This window comes from Salarias fasciatus, chromosome 9 (genome assembly GCF_902148845.1).
Source record: "Salarias fasciatus chromosome 9, fSalaFa1.1, whole genome shotgun sequence".
Lineage (NCBI taxonomy): Eukaryota > Metazoa > Chordata > Actinopteri > Blenniiformes > Blenniidae > Salarias > Salarias fasciatus.
This window is the reverse complement of record NC_043753.1, coordinates 15,483,819-15,502,688: the sequence shown is the minus strand read 5'-3', so window position 1 is coordinate 15,502,688 and position 18,870 is coordinate 15,483,819. Positions and strand designations below refer to the sequence as shown.

Genomic DNA, 18,870 nt, shown 5'->3' with positions numbered 1-18,870 from the left:
TTTTTTTTTCGCCTGTAGATGTTTTTCTGTCTTCACCAGCCTGGTTTTAGGCGCTCAACGCTATCTAACAAGCACATGCAGAGAGAAGGTCAAGTCTTCTTCGGCATTCATCACTCCAGGCCCCGAGGAGCTACAGGTTATTCAGCATCCGACAGCAGAGATACGGTAATAAACTTTTCAAGCCAAGAACCGGAGACACTCATGTAGGCAAGTCAGGACTGTAGCTCATGAGGGCCGGGGGTTGGAAGGGAGACGCCTGCTCCTGGCTGTTGCGCATGGCACATGCACCTTAGGGACTCCGCACACAAATAGGGGGGCATCATCCAGTCCAAAACTCACTTTTGTCAAACCTGTCTGTGAGGCGGGCGCGCATGGTGGCGCCGGCGCCCGCCTGGTCTGGGTCCTGCTGCTCAGAAGACTCCTGCCTAATGGTGGACAACACTAACTGCTCTGTGGGTGCCAAATGAGGCCGCGGCAGGAAAGAACAACACACACACACACACAGGACAGCAAGTCATTATACACATACTGTACTGCACTCAAAACGTCCACGAGAGAGGAAATGTAAATGGAGTCACTGACAGAAAGATGGGTTGCATGCCTGCATGGGAAAGAAGTATAAGGCCTGACAAGCTCCACGCTGACATTACAATGTAGCTTGAACAAGAGCGCCCCCCTGTGGTAATGCCTGGTGACCGCAATCCAGGAGGCCTCTCTCTATCTCCCACATGGCATCTTCAGTAGCTTAGCAGCCATGACGACCAGTCATTATCTTCCAGAAACAGATGCATTGTTGACAGTTGGCTGAGCTGCATGAGTCACAGAAACTATAGACAAACCAACACTGCTACAGAAAGCAGCCTTAGATTTAAATACAGATCAGTGGAATGACCATTTGTGGTTTATTTTATCTTCGGTAGTGAGTTTTAATGTGTTTTTGTGCCAAAAAAATGTGAAATAGATGGGATAAAATGGTTTGTATCCTGAATTTTGACCTTAATAATAACAACAACATACTGTAACCACATTTGTGAGTAAATGTGACAGATTGGTCGTCGCAGACGTCACGGCCAGGGATGTGGCAGCTCGCTAATTGGAGCAAAGAATCAAGAGGTCAGGTTCCAAGAGATTACAGTAAAGGCAGCAGAGGAACTCGGGAGGGAACAGGTGTGCATGCACACCCTGGAGTAAGTTCCTGTTTGGCTTTAAATGCAGCTTATGTGTAAATGATGCAACATTTAGATCAAAGATAACAAAAACAGTCTTGCCACAAAACAAATTAAGTAAAAAAAAAAAAAAGGTTTAAAAAAAATAATAAAGGGCTATCCAAGAAACTGACTTTATTTATAAAGCCATCTGATGGTCTGATAAATATTAAAAAACACTATAGCTGAATAAATTGAATCAAGAGTACTATTTTAATTATCACAGAGTCAAAGGGTATGTTCTGGCAAAAACTATTTTCCCAGGGTTTTTGTTTTTTTTTTGTAAACAGTAAATCAATATGAGACCCTCGAGCTTGAAGACAACATGGCCCAGTTGGCGCTCACAGTTTGCCCTGCTTTCTATTTCTGGAAGCTGCAAGAGGCATTGAGCCACACTCATACACAGACACACACACACACACACACAACAGCAAAGCACCCTGACAATATGTGCCAGCCCGCTATTAAAAGCCACTGGATGGGACAAATACATGTGCCTCTCTTCCAGCACAATCCAGATCAGGCTGTGTGTGAAATCAACCGATGCGCCAGCAACATCTCCAGCTCGTAATCCCAGGAGATTTTCTGTTTAAGAATTTGACACAGTACTGTGTCTCAGGATTTGATTGTTTGTTTTGTAATAACCTGTACTGGGATGTGAATGCTTACAATCAGCGAGTGAATGGCACTCTGTGCAACACCTTTTCACTGAATAGGTGTGTGTGTGTAATATATGAGTGTACGATGGTTGTGGAGATGAATCATGTCTGAGTATAAGAAGCGCGGGCTCAGACGATCATGAGGGATGTTTTTAAAGTAAGGGCAGGTAAAAGGATTATTTAATCTGCAGGGTGGAATGGGCTCTATGCACAACTTCACCACTTCCTGAACTTCAGGAGGCTCCTTGCTTCCTGTCTTTTATGACAGGACGAGCTGATTAATCCAGGTGTCCCTGACCTCTGTAACCACAACAGTAATGGTCAGACACACCTGCAGTAATCAGGTCCTATCATGAAAGACAGGAAACAAGGAGCCTCCTGAAGTTCAGGAAGTGGTTGAGTTGTGCATAGAGCCCATAGTTTACACAGAAGTGTGTGTAGAAATATCCCAGCAGCATGTCATTTCCATGCTAAAGGGAATAAATATGATGCAAAGCAGGGGGTCATGGCTGCAACAAAAATTATATAATCCCACACTGATGCCTTAGATCGCACAATACATCCCAGAACAGGAAGATGAGGTCAAAAATAAGACGAATGCCTCCCATCAAGAAAGAAAACGTAGGGATTAATATGCACGCACGACACTGATCGCTTATCATCCCTCCTGTATAATAACACCGGGGTGATTGACAGGCAGACACCTGCAGTCTGCTTGTCCTTGCATTACCCGGAGGTGGCCAAAAAAAAAAAAAAAAAAAAAAAAAGAGTGAGGCTGGAGGATAAATACCGGCACAGCAAGTCACCCCATATGCGTGCCGCAGTCCCTGACAACACAGCCCCCCCGTTATTATGCCAGGCACATATCTGACACGCACGTCCAGCCCAGGCCCGAGAGCGGGATTCACACGTTACCCTGACACACCGCGGCTGCTCTGGCAGCGCAACGCCCGAAACATCTGAAACATTAAATGAATGTGAGGCGGGGTTTTCCGAGCTCACCTCCCTCGCTGTGTATCTTCTTGGCTCTCCGGTTGAAATACATCTTGCTGGCGGTGAGCGGGTGTCGGAGCGGCTGGGTCGGGGAGGCCGGAGCGGCGGCATGCTCATGGCTGCCCGGCGGGGCGGGGGGAGGAGGAGGCCGCCCGGGGCCCGGGCTGCGGAGGGCGCCGCTGCTGCTGCCGCTTCGGCTCGGAGGACATCGTTTCTCAGTCGGACCGCGGAGGCGACGGTGTAAAGTGCAACTGCTGTCAGCGTCGCATCAGGCCGAGAGGAGCGCGAGCGGCTTCCGCCCGAACACTTCACAATAAGACACGTCTAATGCCTAAACCCTAATGTGTCTTTCTGCTGTTTTCAGTTTTACTTTTAAAAATGCATTTGTCTGTTGCAATAACTTTCAGTTTTATAAATGTTCTTTTAGTATTCGTAATTTTGAGATTACTTGCTGATTACTCTAAATCTAAATAATCCTGAAATCTGGAGTTCCTTATGCAATGTGTTCATAAGACTTGGTGATGGTAAATAAGAACCATCAAACACAGTTTACAGTATTAGTTTCTTCATAAGTATTTCGTGACATATACAACTAATACCTCTTACTACTATTCAAAAGGCTTAAGTTTTTAGTTTTTTAGATTTATCGATGTATTTATTGAAAAAATTAAATTACCTTCAAAATAAATAAAATAGCTTAGTCATATCAAAAGAGGGGCTATTGTTATGTTGATTTAAAAACCAGATTGAGTTGATTTCGAATTGTCTAAAAACAAATATGATACAGTGGAGCATGATGATATATGATCATAAAGAGAAAAACATGTGATATGCCCACGTTAAAATTTAACTGAAAAATAAAATGCGAACATTTTTTAAACGCTATTTAACTACATTTGTTCAGTTTAAAATTCAAAATGATTAAAAGTCCTCAACAGAAAACTTTAATTTTGAAGGGACGCCGTCTCATTTCCGCTCAGGTCAGAAACGGGAACGCGCATCGGATGATATCGAGACGCATGCACGTTACTGATCCACAAAATATTACAAAAATCTTGTCCATTAGCTATGAAGGCCTAAAAAAAACCTTGAAATATATAAACAAATTTAGCACCTCAATCTGTTAATATGGAAAGGATTTTCAAAAGCTTGTGGAGTCATATGCTACATCCACTGTTTATCAGTTTGTAGTTCAATGCACAATTTTAACCAATTAACAGTAACGTGCACGTCTAACTAAAATTTACACCATATTCACCAAACCTTCAGGCATAACAAATAGGCATTTTATTCCATTCTTAAGGAGCAGAGAAGAAAACCCAAGTCTTCATTTTATTACATAGTAACATATTCTTCATAGCGGCTTTATTTACTCTCATCACATTGCAACATATGTTTCATTTTTCAAAGGTCGATTTCTATCTTATTAAATAGGGACAGAATAAATATTCACCTCTGGACCACTTGCCCACAATGCTCCCCAAAAGGTGAACAATCTCTAAACAGAAAACTTTCTGAGAACCAGGTTTATTGGAAAACTGGACCTTTCCTTCACAGGCACACATACAATTGATCCAAACACACTTAATCACACTGGTAGTCATTCCTACGTAATACACAGCATCAACCCTGCAGTTTTGTTGATGACAATGGTCACTCCGGACATGGCGCTCCTGTGTATTGTAAGTGATGTACAAAGTGACAATGGTGGCGACACACTAATAATCCACCTGCTCTAATACTAGAAATCTGTGCATGTAATGAAAGAACAAACCATAAAGAGCAAAGAGGTTTCGCGTGCTGCGCAGGGTCTGAACAACACTTCAGCCCCAAGGTAGCGAGCACTGTGGGGAATAACGTGTGAGCATAAAAGCAAGTTCTGAACTATCTGGAAAACTGAAAACTATAAATCTTCATGTTTTTTTTTCCATTCTAATGTTTCAAGTTTTTGCACGGAAAAGCATCAGGCAAGTGCAACTTCATGACAACTCTTGGCCGGTATGGATCAGAAACAGAACGGAAATCAACATGGCAGATGTATTGAGACTTTTTTTTTTTTTGGGGGGGGGGGGGAGTAGAGATGATAATCAGGTATTATAATGTAAACAATGAACAGCAAAAACAAACAATACTGTCATTCGCTCTCTGTATTGCACAACTCATACAAGTTTGAATTCCTGATTATCACATGCCTTCTGCATCTCCTTTTCTCATGTTGCTGCTCATATGGCTAAAGTTAATGTGAACGCTGTACTGAAAATATCCGGAACTTAAATTTTACTGCAAGATGTACAGAGTAAAGCTTTTTTTTTTTTCTTCTTCTTCAAAATTAAATACACAACTCATACACACACAACTTAATAAATCATACATCTCTGAACAAACTGTGAAGGGACACTTGGATATGGATGTTGCAGTTGGTGAATATAAAACTGAACGCTTCCTGCTTCCATGCGGCACAGATTGCTCGTGGACAACCTATCGAAAACCTCCAGATACAAGCAGTGGTGAGTTTATTTACAGCGTATACTGACTGAATAAAGTCCAGAAATGTTTTGTATAGTCCAGTTGTGACAAAGGGACCGTACATGTATCAGACACCGAAGAGTTAAAGTGAGACTATCCAGCAGCGGCTACAGGAGCTCCTTAAGCGTTGATGCCATTTATTGACATGGAGCTCTGAAGCTTTAAGATACAAACCAGAGAACCAGGTTGCAGGAAGAAGAAAACAAAATGAGTTGCAAAAAAAAGTCTAAAAAAATAAAGTTTTGTTAATTCTCTGCATTTATAGTTTTTTTTACCTTTTTTTTTTTTTATAACCACACTTTTCTGTTCAACCTTCTTCAACACAACAAATATTTTTAATGAACTTAAACCATTAAAGCAGTATATACATGCAAAGCCCACTTGGGTCTGCTCAGTTCAGCCAGCCAGGAGCAAAATAATTGTGTTTTTGTGAGCAAATAGGTCAGTCATGGTGCACTGCAAGTATAGGCTGCCTGCAGATAGGACAGGTGTTGTTTTCAGAGAGCCAGCGGTCGATGCAGTGGATGTGGAATTCGTGGGAGCAGGGCAGCCTCCGTAGCTTGTTGCCTTGGGCGTATTCGTTGATGCAGACGCTGCACGCTCGTCCCATCTCCCCTTCCAGGCTGGCCTGACCGTACGTGCGTGTAGATAGATTGTCTATCTGCTCTTTGGTCAGGCCCCGAGGATGCTCGTCGTCTTCCTCGTCGTTGAGCAGAAAGAAATGTGCCAAGCGCAGGATGGGCAGAGTGCCGTTCTCCACCAGGTTGTTTGTATCTCTGCTGGCGGCTCGTCCGTCCGTGGCGGCGCTCACAACTCCTCCGCCGAGTCGGGCCTGTCCGCTGTGGGCCTCCTCAATTCTCACAAGCCCCACCCTCTCCTGAACCGCGCCCCCTGTGCCTACCTGACGAGGTGCACTGTCGTTTGCATGTAGACGGCCGGCAGGGCTGGCGTTGCCATTTGCAGTGTCTGTGGGACTCGGTGCAACGGTCTCGGAATCGGCCTCGGTCTCCATTAAGGAGCTGAGCTCCCCAAATCCAGTCATGATTTGGCGCAATATGGACCGCAGGGCAGTGGAGTTGGGTTCCCCGAGGCCAGTCTCACTGATGCGCCGCAGGGGAATCCGAATAGTGCTCACGTAGGTGCGAATGCCAGCTCTCTCAGAGCGGGAGATGGTGCGTCGAAATCCGCCGCTGTCACTTTCAAACGTGACGGTGTTCTCTGCCACTCGGGCGCGGGAACGTGTTCTGCTCGCGATGCTGTCTCGGTCGCGGTTTTCCCCAGGCCGGATCCTCCTCACCTGCAGGTCTAGCATGATGGTCGGGTGTCGTCGCACCGCTGAGCTTCCCGTTCCTATCGCGTGCGACTCGCCATCGCGTTCTGCCGTTTCCGCATTTGGCTCCGTTGGTGCAACGGGTTCTTCTGACGCAGCCTCCCCGGCCTCCGCCGACACTCCGGACCCCGTTCCACTACCTGGCTCCGCAGTGTGGACAGCAGAGACACTCACACCGGTATTGGATGGTGCTGCGTTAGTGACAAGAGGTATTCTGTGCAAAGGTGAACGGCTTCGCCTCGAACTGCGGGATGAAACCCCGCTACCTGCTGTGGCCCTGCGTGCGCGGCCACGTGATCGAGTCCTATTGCCACGTGGTTCCTGTCCTACTGCTGAGGAACCAGAATTGGGGGACGCCACCGGACAGTCTGTGGCAGCGGTAGTTTCATCCCGCCCTTGATCCACATCTACATTCAGAGCTTCATGTTGCGAAAGCGTCGTTTGATCGACAGGAGAGTTGTTGACAGCAGGAGGTGCCGCAAAACTGTGCAAATTGGCACTTCTCCTCGGAGCAGCAGCCGGGATAATCACTGTCGGAGGGAGTATAGGGGGGCTCATAGAAAACGTGGCAGTGCTGCTGCGTGTGCGTCGGGTCTGCATCCTCCTACTGATGGCTGGGCGAGGGGAGGGATAGGGAGATGGCCTTATTGTGGAAGGTCGAGAGCCGGAGAAGGAGGAAGAAGTGCGTATCATGGGTGAGGCTGCGTGTGGAGCAGTGACCGGCAACTCTGCAGTGTCTACGGCGTCGTTATGCTCCCCGGGCTCCGGCTGATCGTGGTTAATGTTAATCTCCAGGCTGAACCGGAATTCTCCGCTGTTGGGGTTGGTCCGGCTGACAGCGCGCCACGTCTGGTTGCCACTCTGCCCGCTGCGGGTCGCATTACCGGTGCGCCTGAAAGTGTTGAGCCACTCCAATAATGAGTCGCCGTTTGAACTCTCTGCTCCAGGCTCTGCACCTCCTGTTAAAATAAATATGGGTAAGGCTGAGTCCACGAGGATGTATTCAGTACCTTTTACTCCTGTCCATCAGAGAGAAAAAAATCTTGAGCAAAGTTTATAACAATATGGTTAGGGATCTCAAGATAAAAACTAAATTAATTAGCATGCAGAATTATGGATTCTATGCTAATCATGTGTTTTAACTTCATGACAATTAAGCTCCTCTAGTTTTCAGATTCTCAAAGTCGACCATATTTTTGTTGTGCATGTTCAACATTGACATAAGAAAGAATGCTATGAAAAAATATGCAAAACTCTAAGCAGAAAAACAAGAAAGTGAGAACCTCTTCTCCAAAAGTCCCACCTGCTCCTCGCCTCCCCCCAGGCCCTCTCTCCTCTCCCTCCACGTTACTGCTTTGCTGCTCTCCGGATTCAGCTGTTTGCAAGCGCTGCTCGGTGTGGGGTTGGGAGGACACTCGCTCTTTCGCTCCATCCAGACGTTGGCGGAGTTCCTCAGCAGTCACCTCCCCTGTAAAATATGTGGACATGCAAGTTCTTATGTGTTGTGGACATTAATGAATAATGAAGAACTGCCACACAAAGTGAGATCTAAAATAAATAATAGCATCTCAAATACTATGTGATATCCTCACCAGGAGTTCCCAGCAAGTTGCTGTCCCTCATTAGTCGGTACTCGTCTTCACTTAATTCATTAATGAAGTGATAGTAAGCTTCCTCCCGTCGAAGACGCTCTGCCTGCCTCCGACGTTCGTCTCCTCCACCAGGAGGGTCCATCACCGTGCACAGTGCTGGAGAAATAAGGTGTGAAACCCACAAATGTGTGACACCCAAAGTTGCATTTATCGATACAATAGCTTTTACTAGCACAAAGCAATGGCAACAGTCCATTCTGGTCTAGACTTGAGTCTTCAGTCTGTTGAAAACGCACACATATCTGGAGGGCGGATGTGTCTGTGGTTGTAGAATATTTCAGTGTACATAGAAAGGTCAACAATCCACTGACAAGCGTGCCCCAGCGGATGTTGCAGTGACTGTGACTCCATCACAGAACAGTTAGGATTAGGACACACCATTAACTCCATCAAACTCGCTTGAGAAATACTAAACACAAAGCTATCGATGCTGAACAAAAAGCAAGTCATTCATGGCTGACTGTACCACACCGTCAAGAGACAAATGTTCTGTATGACCACAGACGGGATAATTAGGGACAATAAAGAACAGCTCTCACTGTGTCTGTGTGCTCCTGCTTCAGATTCTTGCCCTGAATCATGACTCCTCAATATGTGGCAAAGCAGACCAGTGTGTCTATAATGTGTTTCAATAGATTGTTTCAATGTTCAAGTGGCAGCAGTACAGATTTATGATTTATGTCTTTTGTGTTTCACATCAGTTTTGGCTCTGTAAGTTATTTCCAGGGATAGTTTTCAAACCACCTTTGGATTAATGGACATTAAGGTGCATCATGAAAAAGGGGGAAAAAAGGAAGCAGGAGCTACTAAAGGTACAGTACAGAAACAACTGTTATGATGAACTACAGTTACATATGATTTATTTGTCAAACATTCTTGCACATAATGAAATGCAAATGAGACGCTGCTCTTCAGTGACTGATAGCTACTCAGGGTCCACAGGAAAATCCACGCCATCCATTTTCTCTCCTAAGACTCCATCAGACAGGCTGTGAAATGCAACGGTAATCCGGCTAATGTTTAGCCCAACTACTATTAAGGTGAATGCCTTTAATCCGATCGTGCACAACTGCACAGTTCAGTGACCGTAAAGGAGCAGTCGACCTGACGTGGTAGGAACGGCAGGATGTGACTGTAAGCTAATAACCAAGTGACAACAGTATTCGTGAAGGGCCATATTGGAGACCGGGGAATAAAGCAACAAAACTGGCGTTGTCGTCCTGGCTGGCGGCCTATTAGCGCCTCGGTTTATCTGACGGACAAATCAGACATCCAATCGCAGTGCTTGAGAGGCGGGTCACGGTGAACTAAACGGAGGTTTCCTCCATGTAAACGCAGGGCAAAGAAGGAAAGACAAAGAATGCACTTAGCAGCATTCAATAATCTGATAATCGAAATGGCGATACTCGGTAATGCTCCAAAGCGATATAGCCCAAACATACTAGTAACATTAGTGGGAATTTCAACAGCACAAAGTATAATTTTCAATGCGCAACGGTTCACTCGCTAACAGGGCGCTAGCGGGTTAGCACAGCCAACGATAGCGAACGACAGCAGCGTTAGCAGCCGCTGTGAGGCTGAATAACCCCGCAGATTTCAACACGACACGCCGTCCTATCCAGCTGTCCGTACACACGGAACACAACACATGGCCCCAGTATGCTTTTCTGAGAGATGACAGTGAGATTTAAAGAAGCACGATACCTGACAAAGCAGCTGTAATATGGACGGTCCGTTCTGCTCTGCCTTCTCTCTCCAACCAAGATGGGACCACTGGTGCAACGATATACTGTCCGGATGAAACCTCGTGACAGGGCGCATTGGTTCCTAGTGAACGTAACGCGGACAAAAGCGCCGCAAAGGTATTAAAATCATTGTAGCGCAGTTACTATATGATTTCTTCTTTCAAGAAAAAAATGGGAGAATTCTCATTTTAAAAAAATATTATGCATAGCCGTTATTACGGCATCGACACACACTTAGACATTTTTCTTGAGCTAAGCTCATGTCTATGTTATGGAAGACCAAAAAGCTTTTTTTTTTTTTTTTTACTTTAAATTCAGAATAAAAAAGATTTCAATACAATTTTTTTCAAATGGCCCTTATCCTCTTTCTTTCATATTTTATCCTCACCTGTCAGTATTATCAGCATCTTTCAGAATAGAATAGAATAGAATAGAATAATAAATAGTTAGAAAAAAAGTTATAAATCGCAGACGGAAATTCTTTATTCTATGTAATGTCATTAAACACTGAAACATTTTAAGTCATGTATTTGCAAGTCATCTTTTATTCGGTTGGCTTAAGATTCAATGCACCGCCACATCACAAACAAAATACATACTTAAATGTAATTTATTTCAGCGTGGGTGCTGTGAGTGGATACACCTGCAGCACGCAGTAATCTGAAGGATTAAGGATTTCCACGTGGTTCAGCCTGTCTACTCATTCGGGTCTTTCTCCTCTGCAGCCAGGGCTGCCTTCACGACGTTTTACGACAATGCCGTGCGCCAATACGCCGTCGCTACCGAGTGAAGTGCGTCTCTTTGGGGCAGATACCGGCAGAGAAACGCAGCAACAAGAGAAAGGGAGATATTTCTATACCTGGACCATCCCCGAGCGCCGTGCATCCCCTCCGGGACATCAAATTCCATCCGAAAACTTGATGCGGAAGCTGGGATAAGGGGGGAAAAGAGCCACGCTGGGGAAGGCAGCTAGCCGAATTACCAAACCGAGCTCGTTGGAGAAGCCCAGCTGCCTCCCAAGCGACGCTTTAAAAAAAGGAAGGAGCGGACACATTTAGCACAAACAGTCTTGAAAATGGACTATGATTTTAAAGTTAAGCTGACCGGCGAACGGGAGCGAGTCGAGGACCTGTTTGAGTACGAAGGATGCAAAGTGGGAAGAGGCACCTACGGTCATGTGTACAAGGCGAAGAGAAAAGATGGGTGAGTTGATGACCAGCAAGGCCTCTGAGCCAGTAAACCCTGCGCCAGCCCCCTCCCTCTCCCAAATAAATTTTAATTACTTCTCATTTTTTCTCTCCTTTCAAGGCCATTGGCAGACGAGCCGTGTGGCTGCAGATCTGTGTATAGAAATAGGAGAACAATGTGTTGGGGAGGGTTTTTTTCAGCTTGCCTGCCTTGATAGGATGCTGATGAGGCTTTGTGTCGTCTTTTAAAGCACTGACGTGCGACTTACCGATGTCATTGTGCCTTTCCTGTCACGCAGACGGGGTGCTTTTGTTGTATGTGCATTACAATTACATCGATTTTGCCTTCTGCTGTCGGCGTTTTCTTCCTAGCATTGCCATTTAAATGTCATTTTAAGTGATGTAATTGCAAGATAGAGCAGGTGCATGTGTGAACACTTGTTGATGCCCCCTGTGTTTCTTTCTGAAGGGATATTGTAACTTTTATTATGTGCATGACAAATATTTTCGTAGATCTATATCACCAAGCTATCAGCCAGAAGGACTGGTTTGGATCTAATTTTGCAAACCATAAATAAATATATGTTTTATCAGCATTGACGTTTCCACCATTGTAAAAAGTAGCATTGATGTACTGAAAAGATCCAGTTCCACAATGAGCATGATAATGCTCCACGGTCACTGTGTGAGTCCTCTGGGTGCCAGGTCACACTTTCTGTAACTTTCCTGCTGCTCCTAATGAGATCCCAGTTGCACTCTTTAGCCATATCTGCACCAAAGCTTGGAGGAGCTGAAGACGGCTTCAGCTGCCAGGCCCATACTAGGCCAATTATCACAGCCCGGATTTACTGCCAGCCGGAACCATACGAAGAGCCCTCAAGTGTTTAAAGATGTTTGTGTTCGCTTTAGGAGGCTTCTATTTATGGGGATCTGTGAGCTACATTGTTGTTGCAGCATTTGTATGAGGCCTGAGAAGGCACAAAGCACGGGTTTATGAGATGATTTAGGCCAGAGGGGGAGGGAGGGAGGGAGGCAGGGGGTTGTAACCAATTCATTCAAGTAAGAGCCAGTCCCTTTGCCTTGTTTGTCCCTTGCCAGCTGCCAGACAGGGCCCGTTTCCTCTCCCCCTCTATTGTTTTGAGCCTCAGAGGTGAGCTTGATTACACAAATCTGGAGGTAATGCAACTCGGCCTCGACTCAGAGTCCCTGCGCCAGCTGCCAAGTGCTCCCCGTCTTTGTGTTTCTGTGCAGATATTTCTCCGGGGGCCCGCCGTCTGGTTTGGTTGGTGTTGATGTTGCTCTGCCTCTTTCTGTGTTTGTAGGAAGGATGATAAGGACTACGCCCTCAAGCAGATTGAAGGCACTGGCATCTCTATGTCCGCCTGCAGAGAGATTGCAGTAAGAGACCTCTCGTGCCTTTGTGTTGTCTTTCATGAACCTTCATGTCATTACTAGCTGCTGTTATGTAATATTTGACAAAAAAACTTCACAAAGTTTACAGTCAAGTGAGCAACATGTCAGAAAGAAGCCGTCAGAGTAAAGAACAGAGCAGAAAACAGTATTGAAATATGTAAAGAGTCTAAAGCCAGCCAGTGCAGACACCTGGTGAACCACAGGACTCTATCTAAAAATAATGTTCAACATGAGAACCATGATTTGAAAATGAAAGTTTATGACTCCCTGAAAGAAATCACGAGGGTGATCATTTGTATCAGACTGTAAAAGGTGTGATTTTGAAGAAAATGTTACAATGAACGAGAGGTGTTTGTTTTCACTGCCTTTCAAATGTTAAAACAAATTCACGTGAACAGAGACAAGGATGCATGTTCAATATGTCTGTGTCATTTTTAATAACTCCCTGAGCGTCTTCACATACATGAATATAGATATATATTGTTGCTAAGGGTGAACTGTGTCACTCTAATTACTTTGGAGGTGGTTATTTATTTTTAAGGCCCACCTGGTCTTAAGCTTTGTGACTTCTGGTTCCTTCTAAAGTAATGATTTAAAATTATGGTTATCATAGAATATATGGTTATATTGGTTTGTGAAAGCACTGAGAGCAGTACACTTCCCAATGGAAGCGTACAGTTAATGCATTTACATTCAAAATATAATATTATTATATTTTAGCACAGTTGAAAGTACTCCCTTTTACTGATACACTCAATATCAATTATTAGTCATACACAGGAAGCTCTTTTTTGTTTGTTATGCAAACTGAATAGTACAAATTGAAGGGTTAACAGAATATCTTTTAGTAAAACCACCCCTGTGTCGGGTTTGAAGCCACCGTGCGCCTAAATAAAGCTCATACATGTGAAGTTTGTTCTACTTCCTGAATGCATCACTTATAATAATAAGTGATGCGATGAACATCATGTGTTGATCTGAACACATGAATCATCTGTTGTGAATTTGGTGTCTCCTTTGTGTTCCATGATTTCAGCGGTGAGACAATGTGGTCAGTGTTCTGATCGGGTTTATGTGTTGCAGCTGCTGCGAGAGCTGAAGCACCCCAACGTCATCTCACTGCAGAAGGTTTTCTTATCGCACGCAGACCGCAAAGTATGGCTGCTGTTCGACTACGCCGAACACGATCTCTGGGTAAAGTGTAACGACAAACATCTTATCATCCTGTCTGAGTGATTGCATGATAATAAATGTTTTTATGGAATCCTTTATTTAATTGTGTTACATGAGTACATGTTTTTGCCTTTGATTGATTTGATCACTTCAAAATAGTTCATTTCTAATTATGTTATCTTCACCTTCACAAATATGCACACATTCCATTAAAAAAACCTTATTTAGACACTCAAAGTGATGCATTTTTACCCATCGAAGTGGAAACACTTGGCACAGCCCCATTCATTTAGCCTGTTATAAACTTACATTTTTTGACCATATGTAGAAAGAAATGCTTTTCAGCCAACACCACTGTGACTCTTATCCCCTCTCTGTTATCCATAGCACATTATTAAGTTTCACAGAGCGTCCAAGGCCAACAAGAAGCCACTTCAGCTTCCCAGAGGAATGGTCAAGTCTCTGCTCTACCAGATCCTGGATGGCATCCATTACCTCCACGCCAACTGGGTCCTGCACAGAGACCTTGTAAGAGGATTTTGGGGGTGAAGGGGGGCATTTAGGTAGATTGAATGGGATATTGGAATGTTTTTTGTCAAGTACATTCAATTCAGGACCTGTGGAAGTGTGTCTGGTGGTTTACTTATTTATTTATTTTGTGCAAACAATTTTTTTGTGCACACTTTTTTTTTTTTTTTTTTTAATGCATTTTGAACTTCTGGGATGCTAAATGATCTCCACATCCAATGAGTGACAAGCTGAAACCTTGGCCCATCTGGTCAGGGTGTAAGAGTGTTGTGTGCCCACTAGGGGGCAGCAAGATAGAGTTGTGATTGTATTAAACATGTAGTGTAGCAGCTGGGCCCAACAAAGCAGGACAAAGCCTCTGGAGATTTGCTGTCAGATTTTTAGTATTGTTATATACACAATTTTGTGTCTGTTTCTCTTTCTCCATCAGAAACCAGCTAATATTTTAGTGATGGGGGAAGGACCAGAGAGGGGGAGAGTGAAGATTGGTGCGTATGGAATCCCCTTTATTTGAAATTATGTTGGCTAGTGTTTGGGTTCACTGTTACTTCACTCACTTGTTTGTTCGTTTGTTGTGCAGCGGATATGGGGTTTGCTCGTCTCTTCAATTCACCACTGAAGCCTTTAGCCGATCTCGACCCCGTGGTGGTCACTTTCTGGTACAGAGCACCTGAACTGCTGCTGGGGGCTCGGCACTACACCAAAGCCATCGGTGAGAGATGCTCATCACCATCTGTCCTTTCCACCCACCCTCTCATAATATGGAAATCTTCAGCCAAACCATGTGATATGAGCAAAGATTTAAGTTGGCGTGTGGGTTCTGCTTCTTTGTGTTGCTTCTTTTCCAGACATCTGGGCGATTGGCTGCATATTTGCGGAGCTGCTGACGTCTGAGCCCATATTCCACTGTCGTCAGGAGGACATCAAGACCAGTAATCCTTACCACCACGACCAACTGGACCGCATCTTTAATGTCATGGGCTTTCCTGCAGGTGAGAGCCCACTGCTGCCGCGCTCTGTGGGAAAATATTTAGAAAAAGGCAGGATGATAACTCCTGAACCATTTTTATCTAGTAAATTCTTGAAAAAAATAAAGTTTTGAGTCCATAGATCAGTCACTTCTTTGCCATAAATGCTTTATGAGGATTATCTGTTGATAGCAGAGTCAGATTATGTCTCTGCTCTTTTTCTCAAGGCAGTAATGTGGTCTGTCGGCTCTGAACATCCATCCACGCACACCACGGATGAAGCCAAGTCTCAAACAGAAACTTTTACTTGCAGCACTGCATTTAGGCCTATATTTTCCAGTTCACTTAAGCTGTTCCTGGTTTTTGTTCTTTTTTTTTTTCTTTTTCTTCTGCTGCTCTAGTTATATAATCCACCAGTCCCTTTGATAGATTTTGTTTTGATTCAGGAGATAATCAGGACAAGTTTTACAATCCACTGTAGTGCTTGGCAGCGGTTTATATGGAGAGGCTCACAGATAAAAGATGTGAATATTTAACAACATATGCATAAGTAAGTTATTATGACTCATTAAAAGGATGGATCTCAGGTTTTAAGTCAAGTTAATATTTGCTTTATGCCAAAGGAAGTACCGGTTTGCTTTGCTGTGTGAAAATCATCAGTGTTTGTGCTTAAAGCCATCCAGATCCTGAAACCTATGTAAGCTGTTTTGAATTGAGAGAGTATGTGACGTGGCGTAATCCTGTCTTTCCCTCATTTGACAGATAAAGACTGGGAGGACATCAAAAAGATGCCAGAACACTCCACGCTGATGAAAGACTTTAGAAGGAACACGTGAGTCTGCAAAGCACCACTGTCCCAGATTTCTTTTTTCTTTTTTTTTTTTTTAGATCTGAAACTAAAGTCAGACTAAAGCAATGAGTTCCGTAAAGTGTGTCTGCTGGCAAAAAAAAAATATTTTGCTTGCTGTGCATGACTTTCATTTATCCAAGCAATCATTCTGTATCTTCTATTTTTGTGTGTGAAGTGCAGAAAAAGGCACCCTGTGTTAAAAGTTGCTCTTGTGCTTTCAGATACACAAACTGCAGCCTAATAAAGTACATGGAAAAACATAAAGTTAAACCAGACAGCAAAGCATTCCACTTGGTGAGTTAAACATCTCAATAGGATGGTAAATCTTTGTCATGCATGAATTTTGAATGTAAAACAAATATCGTGTGCGGTTTATTACAGCTGCAAAAGCTTTTGACCATGGACCCCATCCGTAGAATCACATCTGAGCAGGCCATGCAGGACCCCTACTTTTTAGAGGAGCCCCTACCAACCTCTGAGTGAGTCCACACCTGTATCCGGATTTATCTCTTATTATAATCCTAAGCTGCAGCCACATGGCCCACAGACAACTTGTGCTCGACTCCAAGCTAATTATCTCTCAGTCATGGGAATTAGTGTTTAAAGATGACGGGCTCTTGGCCTTTTTTTTTTTTCTCCAGTGTGTTTGCAGGCTGTCAGATTCCCTACCCCAAGAGAGAGTTCCTGACGGAGGAGGAGCCAGAGGACAAGGCAGACAAGGTATTGTATGACTCCATGTGCTGCAGGGGCTCTAGACTGGAAAACATGATTAACTTAGATGGATGGTGTGGAATTACTTATAATAGGCCTGAATCAAAACTCAGTACAGAGGTTATACATAGAAACGAGTAGTATTTAGTTTGTACTTAGTAGCAAGTAGTCGGTAGTTTCAATACTAATAATGTCTCTTATATTGCGATGTGACTTGATTGGTTGCGGCTTGTAGAAGAACCAGCAGCAGCAGCAGGGAAACAACCACACAAATGGGGCGGGACACACTGGCAACCCCGACAACAGCCACGCCCAGGGCCCACCCCTGAAGAAAGTGCGAGTTGTCCCGCCCACCACTACCTCAGGTGGCCTCATTATGACCTCAGACTACCAGGTAGGTCCACATATTCAATTCACCTGTCAGCTTTTTTTTTGTTTTTTATGTAGTCTGGACCTTTACTTGAACCAGATTTGTCTTCTCTCCCTGCAGCGATCCAATCCACATGCTGCCTACCAGAACCCTGGACCAAGCACATCACTGCCCCAAAGCAGCATGGGATACTCCTCTACCTCCCAACAGCCACCCCAGTACTCCCACCAGACCCACCGCTACTGATTCGCCACCACCCCACGCATACATTCACACTCAAAAATGTACACACACCTGGCCCTCACCACGCCTACCTGAACGAATGTACTGAGGAATGTGGGGATTCTCGGAGGCCGCAGACCTCAACACCGCCCAGCCCCGCCCCACTCTTGGCACCTTTCTCTGCAGCAGTCTGTTAGGCCACAAAGACAACCGTCTTTACTTGTTCCGGATAATACAGCGTAACCCCCTTTTTCTTTTTTTTATCCAGAAATGTCACTGTAGAGAAAAATGTGATAGGTGAAACATAAGGTGGGAGGATGAGAAGAAAGGATACTGTGATCAAATCCAACCTGCTTCTGTAACTCAGACATAATCAAACCGGGCCGAGAGGAGATGGCGGCTCAGTTCAGAGGACACAAGTTAATCTCTGGCGCCGTCTCCCCCCCCTCTTCTCCTTCGCCTGTCTCTTCCACGTACACGTCTACCCCAGCCAGTTGCCCTCTTCCCGTCAAAGTTTGGATGAGACTGAAAGCTGCTATGTGACTGCCAGCGTCGACAGATTTCCTGTCAGTCTGTCCTCCTGTCTGTCTATCTGTCTGTCTGTCCATTTTTATTGTGTGTGCGGCCCTATGAGGGCCTCAGCTGAGGGCTGGATTGAGCTGCTGTGAAGCATGCTGGGAGGATGTGGAGCCCCCGCAGCTGTGGTGTTATGGGTTTCTTCTTTTTTCTTTTCTTCTTTATTTTTTTTTTTTGTTCAGACGGGACAAAAAAGTGACAAAAAGATTTAAGTAGTTTATAATTTAATCTGTTTTCATGGTTTTGTTTCATGGCGAGAGTGGCGAAGCAGCTCGGGCCAACGGAGCCCCACACGCTGTATGCTGTGAGTAAGCCTTACAAACATGATGACAAAACCAACCAATCGCATGGCGGATGGCAGACGGAACATGCATTGTACTGTATTGAAATATTTTACATGACGCACGTATCCTGACAATAAAAATGGGAACATGCAGATTGGTGATTGATGTTTTGTGTGTGTGTATGTGCACGTGATCCTTGAATAAGGTAATTATTCTGTCAGGCAATCAGATTTTACTGTAGCATATATTAACTTACATGCTATTATTTTATTTAAAAATCACTTTTTTTAGTGTGAGGTTTTTTTTTATAAGAGCATTTCAGTACAGAGGACACTGCGCTTCTACACTTGCCAGCCCTGATATCAGGCTCAAGCAAACTGCTCTTAAATACAAATATCTATTTCATGAGCGATCCAATGCCTTCAGTGCAATTCAAACACAAAAGAAGAGACAGAAGATGAGACTTGTAACCTCGTTT

General features: G+C 44.4%; 3 protein-coding genes across 7 annotated transcripts in view; 1 reads left to right on the top strand and 2 right to left on the bottom strand.

Moving 5' to 3' along the window:
- atp8a2 (ATPase phospholipid transporting 8A2) overlaps nucleotides 1–3,121 on the bottom strand; it is a 44,102-nt gene extending 40,981 nt beyond the window's left edge. For 2 of the 5 annotated variants that reach the window (XM_030099458.1, XM_030099459.1), the window contains exon 1: nucleotides 2,867–3,120. In XM_030099458.1, coding sequence (XP_029955318.1) covers nucleotides 2,867–2,909 — 43 coding nt within the window. In that variant the 5' untranslated portion in view covers nucleotides 2,910–3,120. Of the gene's footprint in view, nucleotides 1–339; nucleotides 451–2,866 lie in introns of all 5 variants that reach the window. The other 3 variants (XM_030099456.1, XM_030099457.1, XM_030099461.1) reach the window with 3 other exon arrangements.
- Nucleotides 3,122–4,786: 1,665 nt separating this feature from the next.
- rnf6 (ring finger protein (C3H2C3 type) 6) lies at nucleotides 4,787–10,149 on the bottom strand. The gene is made up of 4 exons (XM_030099463.1): nucleotides 10,070–10,149; nucleotides 8,306–8,461; nucleotides 8,017–8,181; nucleotides 4,787–7,672 (listed from the first exon to the last, which is right to left on the bottom strand). The coding sequence occupies exons 2-4, from the start codon at nucleotides 8,445–8,447 to the stop codon at nucleotides 5,826–5,828; spliced, it is 2,154 nt and encodes a 717-aa protein (XP_029955323.1). The 5' UTR covers nucleotides 8,448–8,461; nucleotides 10,070–10,149; the 3' UTR covers nucleotides 4,787–5,825.
- A 739-nt stretch (nucleotides 10,150–10,888) lies between these two features.
- On the top strand, nucleotides 10,889–18,546 carry cdk8 (cyclin dependent kinase 8). Its single transcript, XM_030099471.1, has 13 exons — nucleotides 10,889–11,313; nucleotides 12,620–12,695; nucleotides 13,794–13,904; nucleotides 14,271–14,411; nucleotides 14,842–14,899; nucleotides 14,992–15,123; nucleotides 15,260–15,403; nucleotides 16,142–16,211; nucleotides 16,451–16,523; nucleotides 16,611–16,708; nucleotides 16,871–16,949; nucleotides 17,176–17,334; nucleotides 17,431–18,546. Exons 1-13 carry the CDS (start codon nucleotides 11,186–11,188, stop codon nucleotides 17,554–17,556), a joined length of 1,395 nt encoding a protein of 464 aa, XP_029955331.1. The 5' UTR covers nucleotides 10,889–11,185; the 3' UTR covers nucleotides 17,557–18,546.
- The last annotated feature ends 324 nt before the right edge of the window (nucleotides 18,547–18,870 follow it).

Coding starts and splice junctions, on each gene's coding strand:
- rnf6 (XM_030099463.1), bottom strand. CDS start 8,447: ATGGACCCTCCTGGTGGAGGAGACGAACGTCGGAGGCAGGCAGAGCGT. Junction 8,182..8,305: donor CAACTTGCTGGGAACTCCTG/GTGAGGATATCA, acceptor CATATTTTACAG/GGGAGGTGACTGCTGAGGAA. Junction 7,673..8,016: donor TGGGGGGAGGCGAGGAGCAG/GTGGGACTTTTG, acceptor TTATTTTAACAG/GAGGTGCAGAGCCTGGAGCA.
- cdk8 (XM_030099471.1), top strand. CDS start 11,186: ATGGACTATGATTTTAAAGTTAAGCTGACCGGCGAACGGGAGCGAGTC. Junction 15,404..16,141: donor TGTCATGGGCTTTCCTGCAG/GTGAGAGCCCAC, acceptor CTCATTTGACAG/ATAAAGACTGGGAGGACATC. Junction 16,524..16,610: donor ACAGCAAAGCATTCCACTTG/GTGAGTTAAACA, acceptor GGTTTATTACAG/CTGCAAAAGCTTTTGACCAT.